At 39.4% G+C, this 16,724-nt stretch overlaps 1 protein-coding gene across 1 annotated transcript; it reads right to left on the bottom strand.

The window, feature by feature from the left end:
* Window positions 1–4,148: 4,148 nt before the first annotated feature.
* On the bottom strand, window positions 4,149–16,554 carry ppp1r8a (protein phosphatase 1, regulatory subunit 8a). Its single transcript, XM_053638826.1, has 7 exons — window positions 16,383–16,554; window positions 12,993–13,053; window positions 9,683–9,836; window positions 7,531–7,745; window positions 7,265–7,409; window positions 5,508–5,572; window positions 4,149–4,640 (listed from the first exon to the last, which is right to left on the bottom strand). Exons 1-7 carry the CDS (start codon window positions 16,430–16,432, stop codon window positions 4,281–4,283), a joined length of 1,050 nt encoding a protein of 349 aa, XP_053494801.1. The 5' UTR covers window positions 16,433–16,554; the 3' UTR covers window positions 4,149–4,280.
* Window positions 16,555–16,724: the final 170 nt, after the last annotated feature.

Below are 16,724 nucleotides of genomic sequence, written 5' to 3' on the forward strand. Positions count from 1 at the left end.
ATGTTAGCCCTGTCACTTTACACACGCAGCATCTTCTTTATCACCCTAAGCACACTTTTTATACTTTTTTTTTCTCCAACTTCTCATTCCTAACACTTGGTCTCCAACACCAACACTTTGTATTTACTACTCCTCACAATCCAATTCATCTAATTCAAAATTATCTTTATCCACAAGGCCCTCAGATATCTTCTCTTCTTCCAACCCAGCTACTTTTTCCTTTACTCGTCTGTTCATATCCCTCCATCAGTATTCCACATATTTGACCATGTTTACTCCAGAACAGCACCTAATTTCTAGAACTCCTTCCTTCCAACATTTAGACATCTCACACACTTTCACTTTTCTCTAATCTAACTTGTTTTCCCAATCATGCAACAAATCCCACCCATAATTCCAGTCTCCTCTCCAAAAATGCAGTGCCACTTATGTTTATATATTAACCCTCCTTGAACTTTTCCACATTTTGTAGTGTTACAACTACACATCACAAGCTATGAAATCCATAAATTAGTTCTTGTGCAACCAGTTACCGTAAGAAGTCAAATAATTTGTTGAATGGAGTTCAACTGTGTCGTGTGATTTAAATATAAATGTTCCTGTTCCTGAAAGGCCCCAGAGTTTGTTACAGAACATAGATAAACAAATACCTACCATGAAGACCAAGGAGAAATCAAAACAAGTTCAAGACAAAGTTCTACAAAGGTATCTAGCAGGGTTTAATTATAAATAATAATAAATAAAAAAAATCCAAAACTTTGAATATCCCATTAGGCTCCAGGTTTCCCCGTGACCTGAAGGAAGGATAAACGGTAAAGAAGATGGATGGATTGATGGATGGATGAATATCCAATACTTAAATCTATTATTTTAAAATGTAAACAATATGGCACAACTGCGACCTAGATGTCACAAATGTCAGTGAACAGCTAAGGATGGCATTAGTCAGAGAAGAAACCCAGAAGTCGGAAGGAGATGGAGAGATCCACAGCTCAACTCATTTAGAGTTTGCCTGCACTGTTCTCTCATCTGATGAGACCAAACTTCTTGGCATCAGCACAAGACTGCTCATCACAGTGAGAACACCATCGCCAGTGAAGCACGGTGGTGGTAGCATCATGTTTCGGGGATGCTTTTCATCAGCAAGGACTGGGAAACAGCTCCAGGTTGAGAACAAGATGGATTGAACCAAATACATGGCAAGACTAGAAGAAAACCTGTGAGACTGGGGCAAGGGTTCACCATCCAACAAGATGATGACGCTAAGCATATTGCCAATTTTACACTGGAGTGGTTCAAAATCAAGGAGCCAAATGTGTGAGAATGGCCCATTCAAAGATTAGCTTGAAAATCTGTGGAAAGTCTTAAAAACTGGTGATCACCAAAGTTCTCTGTCCAATTTGACAGCGCTTAAGCAATTTTGGCAACAAGAATGGCAAAAATATCAGAATCCAGATGTCCAAAGCGGACAGAGAAATTTTCCAGAAGACTTGCAGCTGTAAACACAATCAAAGGTGGTTCTACCAAATATTGACCAAGAGGGATACTTATGCAATCAGAAGATATCTGCTTTTTGTTCAATTTTATGTGACAATAAATAAAACACATAAATATGTTTAACACTACAGAATCTGGGAAAGCTCGAGAGAGGTAAATACGTATGCAAAGCACTGTGCGTTACGAGTATTTTACTTATTGTAAGCAAATAATATAGATACGAAAGAATCTTGACCCAGAGTATATCTAGAATTATACACAAATAACTATTATACAAGCAGATGAATCTTCATTTTTTATGATGACTTTTACATTTAAAGCCACTTATTTCAAGATAAAACCCTGATGAGTAAGTGAGGGAGTTTTTTTTTTTAATCCAGCTTTCCACTTTTCATTGGTAAAAAGAGAGAAAGGTTAAAGACATGAGCCAGGATGCAAATCTTCTCTTGCATCCCCGTGAGTGACAATCTGTTCTTTCTTGCGTTTAATAAAACAGTGGTCATAGGTTAACACAGAAAGTTGTGGGGGGGGGGGGGGGGGGGGTTATGAAGGAGGGAAGAAAAAGAAGCATGCTCGAATTAAAGACAGAGAAGAAATGAGGGAGTTCATAGGGTCGTATATCATTAAGCAATTGAGAAAGTTAATTAGGCAGCTCTGATAATTATTGCCATGGCAACCTGAGCGCATTCATGCAGATTTGATTAATGAGGTGTCATTTTTCTGAGGTGGAGAGCAGGCGCAGGCAATAAGGTACACGGGAGACCCCTGCTGGACAGATAAGGAAGTGCAGCTGGAAATGCACAATAGACCAAAAAAAAAAAAAAAAAGATGCACTGGACATCTAGCTGTTTTTCTGGGGGAGGTTGCCATTGTAATATAATTTTTTTTACATTATTGTAAAAGGTCACAACTCAATCATTTGCATACTCTAAGACATCAACATGAAAACAAATAGGAGATCCAGAACTGCAGATAATTTAGTTGCAATTATTTTAGCTTGACATATTGGACTGGAAATAGTCCTTACCAGTTTACAAGAGGTATCTCTCCAACGCAAATAGTAAGTGGATTTCAAAAGTTAAAGACAAATAAATAAATAAATAAATACATACATAAATAAATAAAGGGGTATGGTGGCTTAGCACTTTTGCCTCACACCTCCAGAGTTGGGGGTTTGATTCCTCCCTCCACTCTGTGTGTGAGTTTGCATGTTCTCCCAGTGCTTCGGGGGTTTCCTCCAGGTTACTCTGGTTTCCTCCCCCAATCCAAAGACATGCGTTGTAGGCTGATTGGCATTTTCAAATTGTCCGTAGTGTGTGAATGTGTGTGAATGACTGTGCCCTGTGATGGGTTGGCACCCTGTTCAGAGTGTTCCTTGTCTTGTGCCCCGAGTTCCCTGGGATAGGCTTCAGGCTCTGCCACGACCCTAAGTAGGATAAGCGGTACAGAAAATGTATGGATGGATGAACTTAATAAATAATAAATAAATTAATTAATTAAACTAGAAAAAAATGGGAGCAACTACTGGTATGTGAATATCGCATAGTGGCAGAATACTGTACTGGAGGCATCTACTGGGGGGGGGGGGGGGGGCGTTCCAATAGGTGGACTGGCAACTCTAGTTTACCCTTAGGTATGAATGTGCATTTACATGAATGAATGTTATGTGAATATTCCGAAGTGGACGCAAAGTAAAGTTCTCCCAACTTCCCCACCTCAGCCAGGCGTATATATTTAGGCATTTCCTTTTCTTCTACTTCACAAATTCAGTTCACATTAAAACAGATGGACTCATCATTTTTACACCTCTTCCTCCCTCTAGTGAACAGACAGCTTTCACAATAGTATGACACGAAGCACAATTTCAACAGTAGCCCGGAATACTGTATTTTGAACCTACTAAATGATATAAACCAGAAGGAAAAACTCCTACTCAGTGACAATATGATGTCCACAGGGAATTCTTAAAGCCCGGGACACTTTCATTTGCCTCATTACCTCAGGATAAATTATAACTAGTCCATTTTCAAAATGGCACAGAGAGAAACCCATTAGAGGCGCGAGATGCCTCAAGGGAATAAACGTCCAGCTCAACTTCCAGGAACCAACTCCATTTCAACCCACATATCCGGCTTTATAGAAAGGAATCCTGTTTATTAGATAAATAAGCAAAGTTAGGAATTCCTACAATCATTTTCTCTGCACTTTTCACACACCATTTTATAACATATCCTCAGATATAAAAATATAAAACACACAAAACAAACTCACGTCTGCACGCTCTGATACCGTAGCCGTTTAACAAACGGAATGAGAAGGACGTGTCCTGTTCTTGCATTACGGAAACTGTAGTGTTGACATTTACATTCATGAAGTTAAAAGGTTACAACTCATGTAAGTAGTTAGTATACCATGCTTAGTGACTGAACATTAAGAATGAATCTACTGATTCTAGCCTTATAGTCATCTGCTATTTTAATGGTGTGCTATGATCTGCATTGTGTAACTAACAGAAAATATGTGGAGGCATGTCCACAACAGTAGGAAAACACCTCAGGAAAGAACCTACAATAACAAATAAGAGTTGTTTATGTAAGTCTCTGGTAAACACTGTTCCTCTGATATCACATTAGCTATGAGTTATGACAAATTAGGAGCTTTTTCTGATACTGCGACATGACGGAGATTTCTGAAAATGCCGTTTAGAGACTTTAGAAGTTTTATGTTTAACGTTTCACGCATAAAAATCAAGCACACGTCATCACGCCATTCAATAATACGCATTAGATGAGTAGTGAAGGTGTGGGTTTCTTTCCAGGCCACGCCTCCTTGGCGTACTTCTTCTTGCGTGGCTCGTTCATAGATTCGGCTGTGTATGGTCCAGGGGCGGGGCTTGGGTTCAACATGGCTGCCGGCTGTGCTGTGGCGGTTAAGACATCCACCTCTGGAGCTGGGTTGGGGAAGGGCAAAGGGAGGCCGCTCAAGATGGCCGAGCCTGCTTGGTGCTCGCTGTCCTGGGTGCTCGCCTCATGACTGGCAGGGGGTAGGTCCCCGTAAAGGCCTGAGCTGAGGGGGAAGTTCTGGAAACGACGTACCACGCTGTCCTCCACAGCAAGGGCGCCATGTCCTTCAGATTTCTTCTTCTGTAATGTGAATGAGGAAAAGAAAATCACAGAAGGCTGACTGCTGTGAAATATTCTACACTGAGCCATTTTTTAAATAAATCCCACTCCCACCCGCTCCGGCAGAAAGCTTGACCACTCCTGCCTGCTCACACAGTTATTTTTGTTTGTATTTGCTTGTGAGATTTTTGATGAACTTAGTTGGTTCTGTTTCACAAAATGAAAAAGTCATTTAAACCAGAGCAACCTCAACCAGGATAAAGCAGATACTGAAGACGACTGAATGAATAAATAAAGTGAAATATCATATCTGACACATCAGCTTCATATCTGACCAACTATAAGTTCTTGTGACTATAACATGAGTAATCTAATAACTTAATGGGTCGCTAAAATAATTATAACTATTACACGTTTAAAAGGTGTTGTAGTTTTTGTATTAATTGTCTTACCAGTACTACACAATAATAGTACATGGAGGAACAAGTAAAATACTGTTCATGTTTTGTGGTCAAAGCAAGCCACATTAAAAAAACAAAGTTCTGTGACAGACTGTGGTTGTGTTTATGTCCCTCTTGTTTTGTAATAGACTCTACCCCAAAGGGCCTTTCACTTCACCAACAACATGCAATCTGATCCTAAACCTGCACTCAATTTCCAAATCTGAAGAGCTTGTTCCCAAAATGTGTTAAACGACAAATTCTTACCTTTGTTTTTTATCGGTGGAACTGAAGGCTTATAGATTACTCTACTGTATATAGTACTGAATATATATGGTCGCGTTACAAGCAAACGTGCATCTTCAGGGTTAAAATACAAGTTCTTCTACAGGACATGATATCCGTCATGTCTGTTTGGATTATATACTGAACACAGAACAGTATCTACCTTTAAGGGTACGACTGCGGTCTGCACCATGTTTCTGAAACGGCCAACCGATGGGTCAATATCCTCTGAGAACACAAACACAGAGAAGAGTCAAAAAACTGTCACATTAATCTGATAAAATGAGAAAAATGAATAAAAACTAGACTTTGATGTTGGCTTGAGAACCCAAGCCATCAGCTAGACAATGTCCCAATACCTTTGGAGCTAGGTGGTTTCCCAATACCTTTGGAGCTAGGCAGTGTCCCAATACTTTTGGAGCTAGATAGCATGCCAATACTTTTAGGCTTCAGGCCATGTGCACTCAGGTGTGTGTGAGTTTTGACAGTTGGAGCCAGACTCTAAATATTCACTCAATCTAAGTGAATGGGAGTTTTGGGGAATTTCCATCATCCACAACGGGAATACCCAATCAGTCCAATCAGTTTGGAAAAAAAAAAATTGACCAGTGTGATTGGCCAGAAGGACTGTGTTGAGTTTGATGGAACTAGCTTGAAAGCTCAAGGAGTTATATCAGTCGGAAATTTTTAATGGAAGTCAATGGGAATTTTGGCCTATTTGAGCTTCCGTACTGGGAATTCTGGAATTCCAATCACTTAGAAAAGTCAAAGCAACTCGAGTCAGAACAGGCTGAAGGTCTTTGCCAAGTTTTGTGCATGTAGCTTGAAAGCTCTGGGAGGAGCAGCAATTTAATTTTTTGGGTCTCAGAATAATAATAATAATAATAATAATAATAATAATAAGCTTATAAAGCAAAACAGTATGTTGGCCTTCTCAAGCCAACATAATTATGAACAAAATATTTCATGTTCGTGTGTGTTTGTGTGTGTGTTATTGTGTATTATGATGAAATATATCTAAAACATAGCTAGAGCTAAGTAAAGCACTAATATGTCAATATATTTGCCAGGCTGTCTGAATGTTTAGTAAGATCATTGTAAACACTTTATCGACTACATAAGGATCAATAAAAGTGTATTGATATACTATCTAATATACTGTACAGCACCGTGCACAAACTACATGTACTGTTCAAGAACAAGTGACAAACAGGAAATAGTCAGTGAAAGTCCAGAAATTTCAGAAAAAAAAGAAGGTCAGTACTACTTATGACATTCATTTATGCCATTTATTCTGATAATATATGACCATTTACTGCAGAGTTATGGTTAGCACCTTAAAATTGAATATTTTTCTATAACATCATATCCTGAAGTGTTTTATTCCTCTTATACCACAGCAATTTGTCAACACTAGAAACTTTTATTTACTAAAAAAAATTGAACATTATACATTTGAACCATTTCTAGTTCAATTTAACCTTGTGGAACATCCATGAAACAAGTTAGTTCCTGTTATCACATGAGCGTATTAATATAAACTTGAATGAAAATGAATACTTTCTGACCAATGTACATTACAAGAATTCATTCCTTAGATAAATCATTAGCACATCATACTATGCACCTGATTAGATCAATCACACATACAAGGGACGAAAGTCCCAGTCAATAAAACAAAAACAGCAGCCCATATATAATCTGACATTAACCAGTTATTAACCATATCATTAACCATATCATATTCAATCATAAACATTACTAAAATAAGAATAATTATGCAGCTTTAGTATTGTTAAGCAGGAAGGCTGGAGTTTCATGGTTTGTAGCAGCTATTTCTGCTTATGGGGATTATAATATAATTAAAAAATACTGTAGCAAAGTCACCATTATGTTTGTGTTTATGTTCTCCATACATACCAGGGTTAATGATCTCCTCTTCCTCGCTGAAGGACACTCGAGAGCTTCTCCTCTTCCTCTTGGGTCTCTGGATGTCCAGGTTTCCCTCCTCGATGGTGAGAGTAGAGATGCGCTTGTTGTGCGCTGTGTTGAACTCAGTCAGGTTCTACATGAGAATATCATATATGAACATGAGAATATCAGCATTTCCCAGGAGAAATCTCTCTTTTCTCTGTAATCCATTAAATATATCTCTGCCTGTCTACACACAAGGATATATAACATACATCTAGCTCGGTCTCTTCTTCCGGTAAGCCGAGCAGTCCTTTCAGCTCTTCGTCCTCCACACCACTGTCACCTGCTGCAGTGCTGGGCTGCGTTTGCGGCTTCTCTCTCAGCGTGTATACTCGCGTGGATGCCCCAAACGACATAGTGGAGTCGATGGGCACCTGCTGAGGTTTATGGGGCTCCAGACGAATTCTACCCAAAAAGGTGCCATGGGCTGGAAAAGGAAAAAAAATAAGACTGCAGTTACAGCAGTGGCTTGTGAGCATAGATTTCGGTGGGACAGGACAGCATTAAATACAACATCAAACAAAATTAACTCGAGAGTCTATCGCAACTATTTATGCTTTGTGCTACTGTCTAGTGAATTTTTTGAGTAACTCCTGTAATAAAACTGAAACTAGAACAAAAAATTCAGGCATTGTGAAAAGGAGATACACTTCAGCCAGTACACATGACAGCCTATGATTCCTGTTCTTGGCTGAAAGGAGTGAAACCAAATGTAGTCTTCTTCTGCTGCTGCTGATGCTGAGATTTGACATGTTGAGTGTTCTGAAATGCTTGTCTTCTCACCACGGTTGTAAAAAGTGGTTATTTGAGTTACCGTAGGCTTCCAATCACCCTGAACCAGTTCTCTGACCTTTTTAAATCAACAAGGAGTTTCCATTTGGGTAATTGCACAAACGAGCAGTTCCTAATAAAGTGGCCAGTGAGTGTATAATGGAAGTCTATTGGTAGTTACTGGTTTCTGTCTATAAACTGCGTATGTAACTGAAAAACATATTGAAATTAAAGTTGCAAGCAGAATTTTCGAGGGCCAAGCTCCCAGACTTGTTGAGCCACACATTTACAGATGCGCTACAATTGTTGCATAAGCAATCACAGGAAAGCAGAGCCATAACTATAGGCAAAGTGGTTCAAGAATGATTTGTAGTTTCACTCATTTGCCAGTCGGTTATGGGAGAACGGTTTTGAATATCAGAGGTCCTTTGATAACTTTTGTCTCAAGATGATGCGAGCCAAATTTGGTGAAGATTGGACAAAATTTGGAGGATTAGTAGCTAAAATGGATTTTCGGCGTGTTATTGTGACTTTTGACCGGTAGGTGGCGCTGTCACAAAATTTGTTGCATAGCCTCAGGGCATGATCCTTTGTGTCAGTGTGCAAGGCCAGCCTTTTGTCCTGTTTGGTGGCTTCACTGTCAGATTCATTGGCCCATTATGGGCAAACTGTTTGACGTATTCAAAATTATTTTTGATAACTTTTATGAGGCTTACTCTGAAGATGATGTGTGCCAAATTTGGTGATGATTGGACAAAATTTGTATGAGGAGTAGCGAAAAAAAACAGTTTCCGGCAAAATCCAAGATGGCGGAGACTCTAATTAGGCAGAAATTGACGTCATAGGGTGCGTTGACTCATTTTGACCCAGGGAATCCAGGGATACCTGACGTTTAACATTTTTCTGGACACACAGTTAAAATAAATTATGACCAAAAAAGTACTTCCGAGCTAGGCCAAAATTTGACCCGATGGTGGCGCTACAGCGTTGGCAGCACTTGGCCTAAATTTGTTCAGAATGTTCCTTAGGCCCTCCCCAGTCAATGTGCCAAATTTCACAACTTTTTACCAGACAGTTCTATGGGCTGCCATAGTCACCCTAGCCAGAAGAAGAAGAAAAAGGTACAATAACAACAGGGTGTTTGGAACGCTAATTAATGGAGGGACCCTGAAGCTACAGGTAGGTGAGGACAAGGACAATTTTTTATTTACTGCTATGTAACTGTTTACATGCGTTTTCTTATTGCCTCATAGCCAAGTAAACCTTAATATAAAGTGATCATTATCAATGAAATAACTTTCTTATCAATTAGAAATAATTTTGCTCTTAATTTAATTATTCCCAAAGACATTTGCATACCTGCTCATCTCTAATCTTCAAAGCTGAGAAATAGCACAGTAAGATTCCCATTCAGCCATTATTCAAAGAAGCACACTTCTAAAACTAGAACTTGTTAAACTATAGATGTTGCCTGTCAGGGCGAAAAATGGGTTACACTGCAAACAAATGAGTTTTCTAAACCTAATTTTAGCCTTCAGTGAAGAAATTGAGGCTGTTCTGTTTCTCAGTGCTCGTGTCAGCATGAACACTTACTGCTGTTGAGGTCGATGAGGAAGACCCTCTTGAGGTGACGGTGATAGACGAGTGCTGCATGCACACGTGAGCATGACTGATGGTCTATCGTGAAGTCACAGTGGTCTGGGTTCCTTCCAAACAAGTAGAACTTTTTCTCATCGATGATTAGTTTCTAAGGACAGAAACATGTGTCTTAGATATGAGAAGCAAAACCAGACCAGCCACTGGAAAGACTATATTTGAAGACACAGTGAGATTTGACTTCACTAGGTCCTGAGCAAATGATAAGGAAGCAGCAATCTCTTAATAAGTATTGGTATTGGACTGTTATTGACCTAAACATACTTATGGGTATGTAAAAAATGGGAATACTATCAGGATTACAATTTTTTTAAATTTAAAACCAAAGAAATCAAACTTTTGCAGGGCTCCAGAATGCACCTAAAACGGTGCGACCAAAAATATTAATCTGCAAATGATATTTTTGCTGAGATCACCCCTGGCGACAATAGCCAATAAATTTATAATTTATATAATTTATAATTTATGAATAAATATGATATTCATCTAGAGCGCCGAAATACGCACGGGGGAACGCGATGATCAGCTTTCCGTGTCAGAAAGACATATCAAAACGATAAATATCAGACTTTTTCAAACAATCCTCATCTCTGTCGAGCACCAACGCTGATGCCAACACCTGCTAATAAAAAAAGCAGGCTCCTGCTGTGCCAGCATGAGAGACAGAGAGAAAACGACGGAGACACAGAGGATCATCTTTCCGTGTCAATAAAGGAACGCCCAAGAAACAGTGCAGAAAGGCAATTTTAAGACTTCTTGGATTCAAGAGTTTGCACGACTCAGGTATGATCATCGCACACAGAAAATGTTTTGTGACTTTTGTTCCAAAGCGGGCAGAGAAATAGCGGCGCAAATGGATTTCATTACTGGAACGAAAGATACTGTGAGAAAACAGGGCGATAGTCGAAAGCATAAAAAAGCTATGTATGCTCGTGACTATGTAATCGCAGAGTGCTCCACAAAACAGACCGTTAGCACAAGCAGTGTCTCGTGCATGTGAACTACAAGACGAGACCGAATGGAAGGAGCTAAAAATAAAATTCAACACTGAATATATGAGTGTAGTAAAGAGATGCCTTTCACCAAATTTACGTCTCAGATATTACTAATGCAGTAAAATGGACAGGATGTGTGCAGGACATATGACAATGATACAGCATGTGTCCATCCATCCATCCATCCATCTTCTATACCGCTTATCCTTTTCAGGGTCATGGGGAACCTGGAGCCTATCCCAGAGAGCATTGGGCCACAAGGCGGGGTACACCCTGGACAGGGTGCCAATCCATCGCAGGGCATACAGCATGTGTTTTGAGCAGAAGTTGAGATATTGCTTGTCCTACCAATTTTGGCTGCTCAGTGTGAACGTGGCTTTTCAGCTCAAAACAGGATCAAATCAAAAGTACACAATTCAACATTGGAAGACTCAGTCAGCATCAGCACAGAGGGCCCATCACTTGAACTGTTTGATCCTGAATCATGTGTCAAACGCTGGCTTTCTGCAAAACAGAGGAGGAGGCCACACTACACTCGAAGGCCAAGAGATGCAGACATAATGTAAAGAACAATTCTTTGTGACTGTATATAGTTCTCAAGTTGGAAAAGACGTTCAGTTCCCACTTTAAGTGAAATTGGATGAAAATGCCAATGCTGTAGAAGAAGCCAGACGTACACACTTGACAGGATGACTGAAAGTAAGTCTGTTTTGTTTTTTGTTTTTATAGGAGCCAATGGCTCCTTAATAGATTTTTTTTTTGTCTGGAACCCTGCTTTTGACACAACACAATATAGACAGCTGCGTGATTATAGTTCTGGTTCTCTCTTGCCAGTTTTATGTATGTAAACAAATTTATGTATTTTATTAAAACAAATCCAAACATTGAACATGTTTTAAAGCTCTAAATAAAAGTATTTTAGATCATATTGCTTTTCACTTTACTTTATTTACATATGTGACCTTATGTAATAAAGTAATCAGATTATATTACTTTCATATTGTGATATATGGATTACGTTACTGATTAAATTGTTGTTGTATTTTTTTATGTCATTTGTAACTGTAACAATAAATTTTTAAAGTAACCCTCCCAACCGTGAAGTGCTGGATTTTATTTATTTTTTCAAACCTATACTAACTAAAGCATTATTTTAAGCATAATGTAAATGTGTGTGAGGTTCACTTACACAACACAGATCTTGCTTATAATCCAACGACACAAAAACTGTCTTAAAGCATGAATCGTTTTTGTTTCGCATAACAACAGAAGCATGGAGAGTCCTGATGATGTCATTATCAAATCCAGTGTTGGCGTATCATGACAGAATCTGCCATAGTCTCATCAATGGAATAATAATAATAATGGTGTGTGGCAAACTATTACTATTTAAGTGTTTAAAGTCTGTAATGTCATACTGGATTCATGCCATGTGTTCTCCGAATACCAAACATGCCAAGCAGAAATTCTGTAACCCTTTAATCGAAACAACTGTCCTTTTGTGCCATTTGTATTTTGATTTGACAACGTATGCTTAGTCTATCTACTCTTAGTTTCCCCTTTGAATGATTTTTTGGGGGGAAAAAAGCATGATTGATTAAATAATCCAACACATTTAAGTTCACTAACCCTTGACTGTATTTCAGATGCACCTTCTCCATTACTGCCGATGACATGACAGCGACATGGGTTTGAAAAATATCAGCGCCAGTGCACAAGAAAGAGCTGACACGACTGTCTGTCACTGATAGGACGCATGAATCTACACTCTGGGATAGAAAGAAATCAGCCCCAGGCTTGCTTCTTCGTGGATGTCAAAAATCTCTCTAAAAACAGACAGGCCCTTCTAGCCCATTTATACCAGCTGATCGAATCAGTATCAGCCATCTGCCATTGTGACAATACTCAGAGCTCTACATCATATGCAGACTTCACGAGCATAGTCAGAAAAAAGCACTCTCAGGAGCAGCAGGCTCCATCTTCTGGTCGTGGTTATAATATTGGCTGTTCGTATTCTACACCTGTCTAACCTGTTGTGTGGAATTCGCTTGAAATGTCAAAGTGCAAATGCATCCAATGTTCTTGCATACACGTATACAGCGTAAGCAGACTGTCAATGACAAAATGCAGTATAACGTTCAACAGCTTCAGTACTTGCATGCTCAAAGTGCATTCAGGCAACTCTCAGCAAATGACACAACATAGTGTAGTGAATGAACAATCAATTCTCTTTTTTGGCAAAGCGGTCTTACCTCTATCAACTTGTCTCCTTTAACTACATCCAAATGGAGTCCAGGCGGTGGTTTTCCTGCCCTGAGATCAAGCAGGAAATTATTAAATCGGAAAAGCTAAAAAGGTGTCATAATAATTGGTGAGAAATACAATTGTCAGTGTTTGGGTTTCCTGTTTCCTGTCATTCTGATGATCAGCTACTTAGAAGGCAGACCATTTAAGTTGCAGAAGGCTATGCACTAAACCAGACTATTCTTCTTTATTACTTTATTATACTATGTACTGGGCTCTCACCCACCACACAGCACACTGGAACAGTATAGAAGCACCGTCCACAGGAAGCTGAGACCACCAAGGTCTCAAGGAAGACATTCCTCATAGTTGCTTACAGACTCTACAACACCTTTCTGTCAGTGTACTGAGTCTGGGCAAATGTATTTCTTTTTTGGCTGCACTACAGACACTGCACAATTTTTGCACTACAAAACGGAATGCTCCAATAGGTATAGTTCAAATTCGGTACACTGTATCTTGGAGGTTCACTCAACAATTTCTGGACTCAAAACACTTTACTCTGGTCACTTATATACTTATATACCACTTATAACTTTGGAAGTAGGATAATAACACTATATGTCTTATATATATATATATATATATATATATATATATATATATATATATATATATATATATATACACAAACACACAGTATCTCACAAAAGTGAGTACACCCCTTACATTTTTGTAAATATTTGATTTTATCTTTTCATGTGACAACACTGAAGAAATGACACTTTGCTACAATGTAAAGTAGTGAGTGTACAGCTTGTATAGCAGTGTAAATTTGCTGTCCCCTCAAAATAACTCAGCACACAGCCATTAATGTCTAAACCCCTGGCAAAAAAAGTGAGTACACCCCTAAGTGAAAATGTCCAAATTGGGCCCAAAGTGTCAATGTTTTGTGTGGCCACCATTATTTTCCAGCACTGCCTTAACCCTCTTGTGCATGGAGTTCACCAGAGCTTCACAGGTTGCCACTGGAGTCCTCTTCCACTCCTCCATGACGACATCACGGAGCTGGTGGATGTTAGAGACCTTGTGCTCCTCCACCTTCCATTTGAGGATGCCCCACAGATGCTCAATAGGGTTTAGGTCTGGAGACATGCTTGGCCTGTCCATCACCTTCACCCTCAGCTTCTTTAGCGAGGCAGTGGTCGTCTTGGAGGTGTGTTTGGGGTCGTTATCATGCTGGAATACATGCTGGGAACATGCTCTGCTTCAGTATGTCACAGTACATGTTGGCATTCATGGTTCCCTCAATGAACTGTAGCTCCCCAGTGCCGGCAGCACTCATGCAGCCCCAGACCATGACACTCCCACCACCATGCTTGACTGTAGGCAAGACACACCTGACTTTGTACTCCTCACCTGGTTGCCGCCACACACGCTTGACACCATCTGAACCAAATAAGTTTATCTTGGTCTCATCAGACAACAGGACATGGTTCCAGTAATCCATGTCCTTAGTCTGTTTGTCTTCAGCAAACAGTTTGCGGGCTTTCTTGTGCACCATCTTTAGAAGAGGCTTCCTTCTGGGACGACAGCCATGCAGACCAATTTGATGCAGTGTGTGGCATATGGTCTGAGCACTGACGGGCTGACCCCCCCACCCCTTCAACCTCTGCAGCAATGCTGGCAGCACTCATACGTCTATTTCCCAAAGACAACCTCTGGATATGACGCTGAGCGCGTGCACTCAACTTCTTTGGTCGACCATGGCGAGGCCTGTTCTGAGTGGAACCTGTCCTGTTAAACCGCTGTATGGTCTTGGCCACCGTGCTGCAGCTCAGTGTCAGAGTCTTGGCAATCTTCTTATAGCCTAGGCCATCTTTATGTAGAGCAACAATTCTTTTTCCAGATCCTCAGAGAGTTCTTTGCCATGAGGTGCCATGTTGAACTTCCAGTGAGCAGTATGAGGGAGTGTGAGAGCGATGACACCAAATTTAACACACCTGCTCCCCAATCACACCTGAGACCTTGTAACACTGACATGTCACATGACACCGGGGAGGGAAAATGGCTAATTGGGCCCAATATGGACATTTTCACTTAGGGGTGTACTCACTTTTGTTGGCAGCGGTTTAGACATTAATGGCTGTGTGTTGAGTTATTTTGAGGGGACAGCAAATTTACACTGTTACACAAGCTGTACACTCACTACTTTACATTGTAGCAAAGTGTCATTTCTTCAGTGTTGTCACATGAAAAGATATAATCAAATATTTCCAAAAATGTGAGGGGTGTACTCACTTTTGTGAGATACTCTATATATAAAAATATATATAAATTTTATATTATATTAGTTATTTTTATATACTTTATTATATTAGCATTGCAATCTTTTTTTTTTTAATGCTGTTTTCCATTTTCTTTTCCATTGGGGTCCAAAAGTCTAAGACCACATTGGAAATCTGGGACTTTTTCAACGAATTCTGAAATATTTCAAACAAAGTAAGTAAATGATCAACATCTTGAATATTTCATATTCAAGATTCGGCAGTATTTCTAGGTCCCTATTTAAGTGTAAGCAAATTTGCGCTATTGACCATGTTAACTGCTTTGTACGAAAGGTCAGCTTTTCCTCATGCATATTTCCTCTTCTGGTTTGATCCGAAATGGATCACACTGGCATTAAAGCATAAAAAAAGGGAGGACATGGCAAATACTAAGAAACTCTGAAATTCATGTGAATATTTCAAAGACTGTACTTTTCACTCAAGCTGTTGTCAGTAATGTCATTTCAGTTGTAGTTAAAAATGGTTGTATTAAATTAGAAAAAGATGCAAAACAGAATTATTTTCACAAAAGTGCTCTGACTTTTGAACCCCACTCTATGTCTATGTATGTCTCTCTCTCTTTATATATATATATATATATATATATATATATATATATATATATATATATATATATATACACACACACACACACACACACACTCTTTTATACATATGCTGCTGTAGTATTTTATTTTTTTATTTTTTTTCCAAAGTCTTATGTTTATTATATTATATTATTATTATTCTGTTTGCAGTGGGCTTATAAATGAATGCAACAATGCTATGATGCAGAAAATACGAATAAAAATGTACACTGCCTTATACCTATTTCCACAGCTGACAGTATTGATAAAGCACATATACAGTGTAAGAAGCAGCTCACTGCGGGGTGCATGGCCACTCCATGAAATCTACAGCGTTGCAGATTGTTGACAAAGTTACTACAGCTCACATCTGCGCTACAAGCTGGGATAATGTTATTTCTACACAAGCACCACATAAACATGTAAACCACTAACCACGGCGTCTTTGCCATTTGCGTTTTGTTTTGGGAATCGCAAGGCTTACCATGACGGACAGTCAAAACGGGGGGCGTTTGCACTCGGATTCGCCGCCATCTTGCCGAGGCAGTGCTCCTGAACTCTGGGTAATGGTGTTTACTACAGCTCTAGTGATGGGAAGCGTAGTTTGTACTAGATCTTTCGTTTCGGGCGTTTTGTTCAGCAGCCAAACAAAGATATTTCTAGAAAACCATTTAGTTGCAAGTTAAAATATCTATAGGAAGTAATTTCATGTGATATTACACTCACCGGCCACTTTATTAGGAACACCTGTGCACCTGCTCATTCATGAAAAGCCAGTGTGTCAGCAGAGCTATGCATGAAATCTAATAATAGAAACCCTTATAAA

Source organism: Ictalurus furcatus, chromosome 12, assembly GCF_023375685.1.
Source record: "Ictalurus furcatus strain D&B chromosome 12, Billie_1.0, whole genome shotgun sequence".
Lineage (NCBI taxonomy): Eukaryota > Metazoa > Chordata > Actinopteri > Siluriformes > Ictaluridae > Ictalurus > Ictalurus furcatus.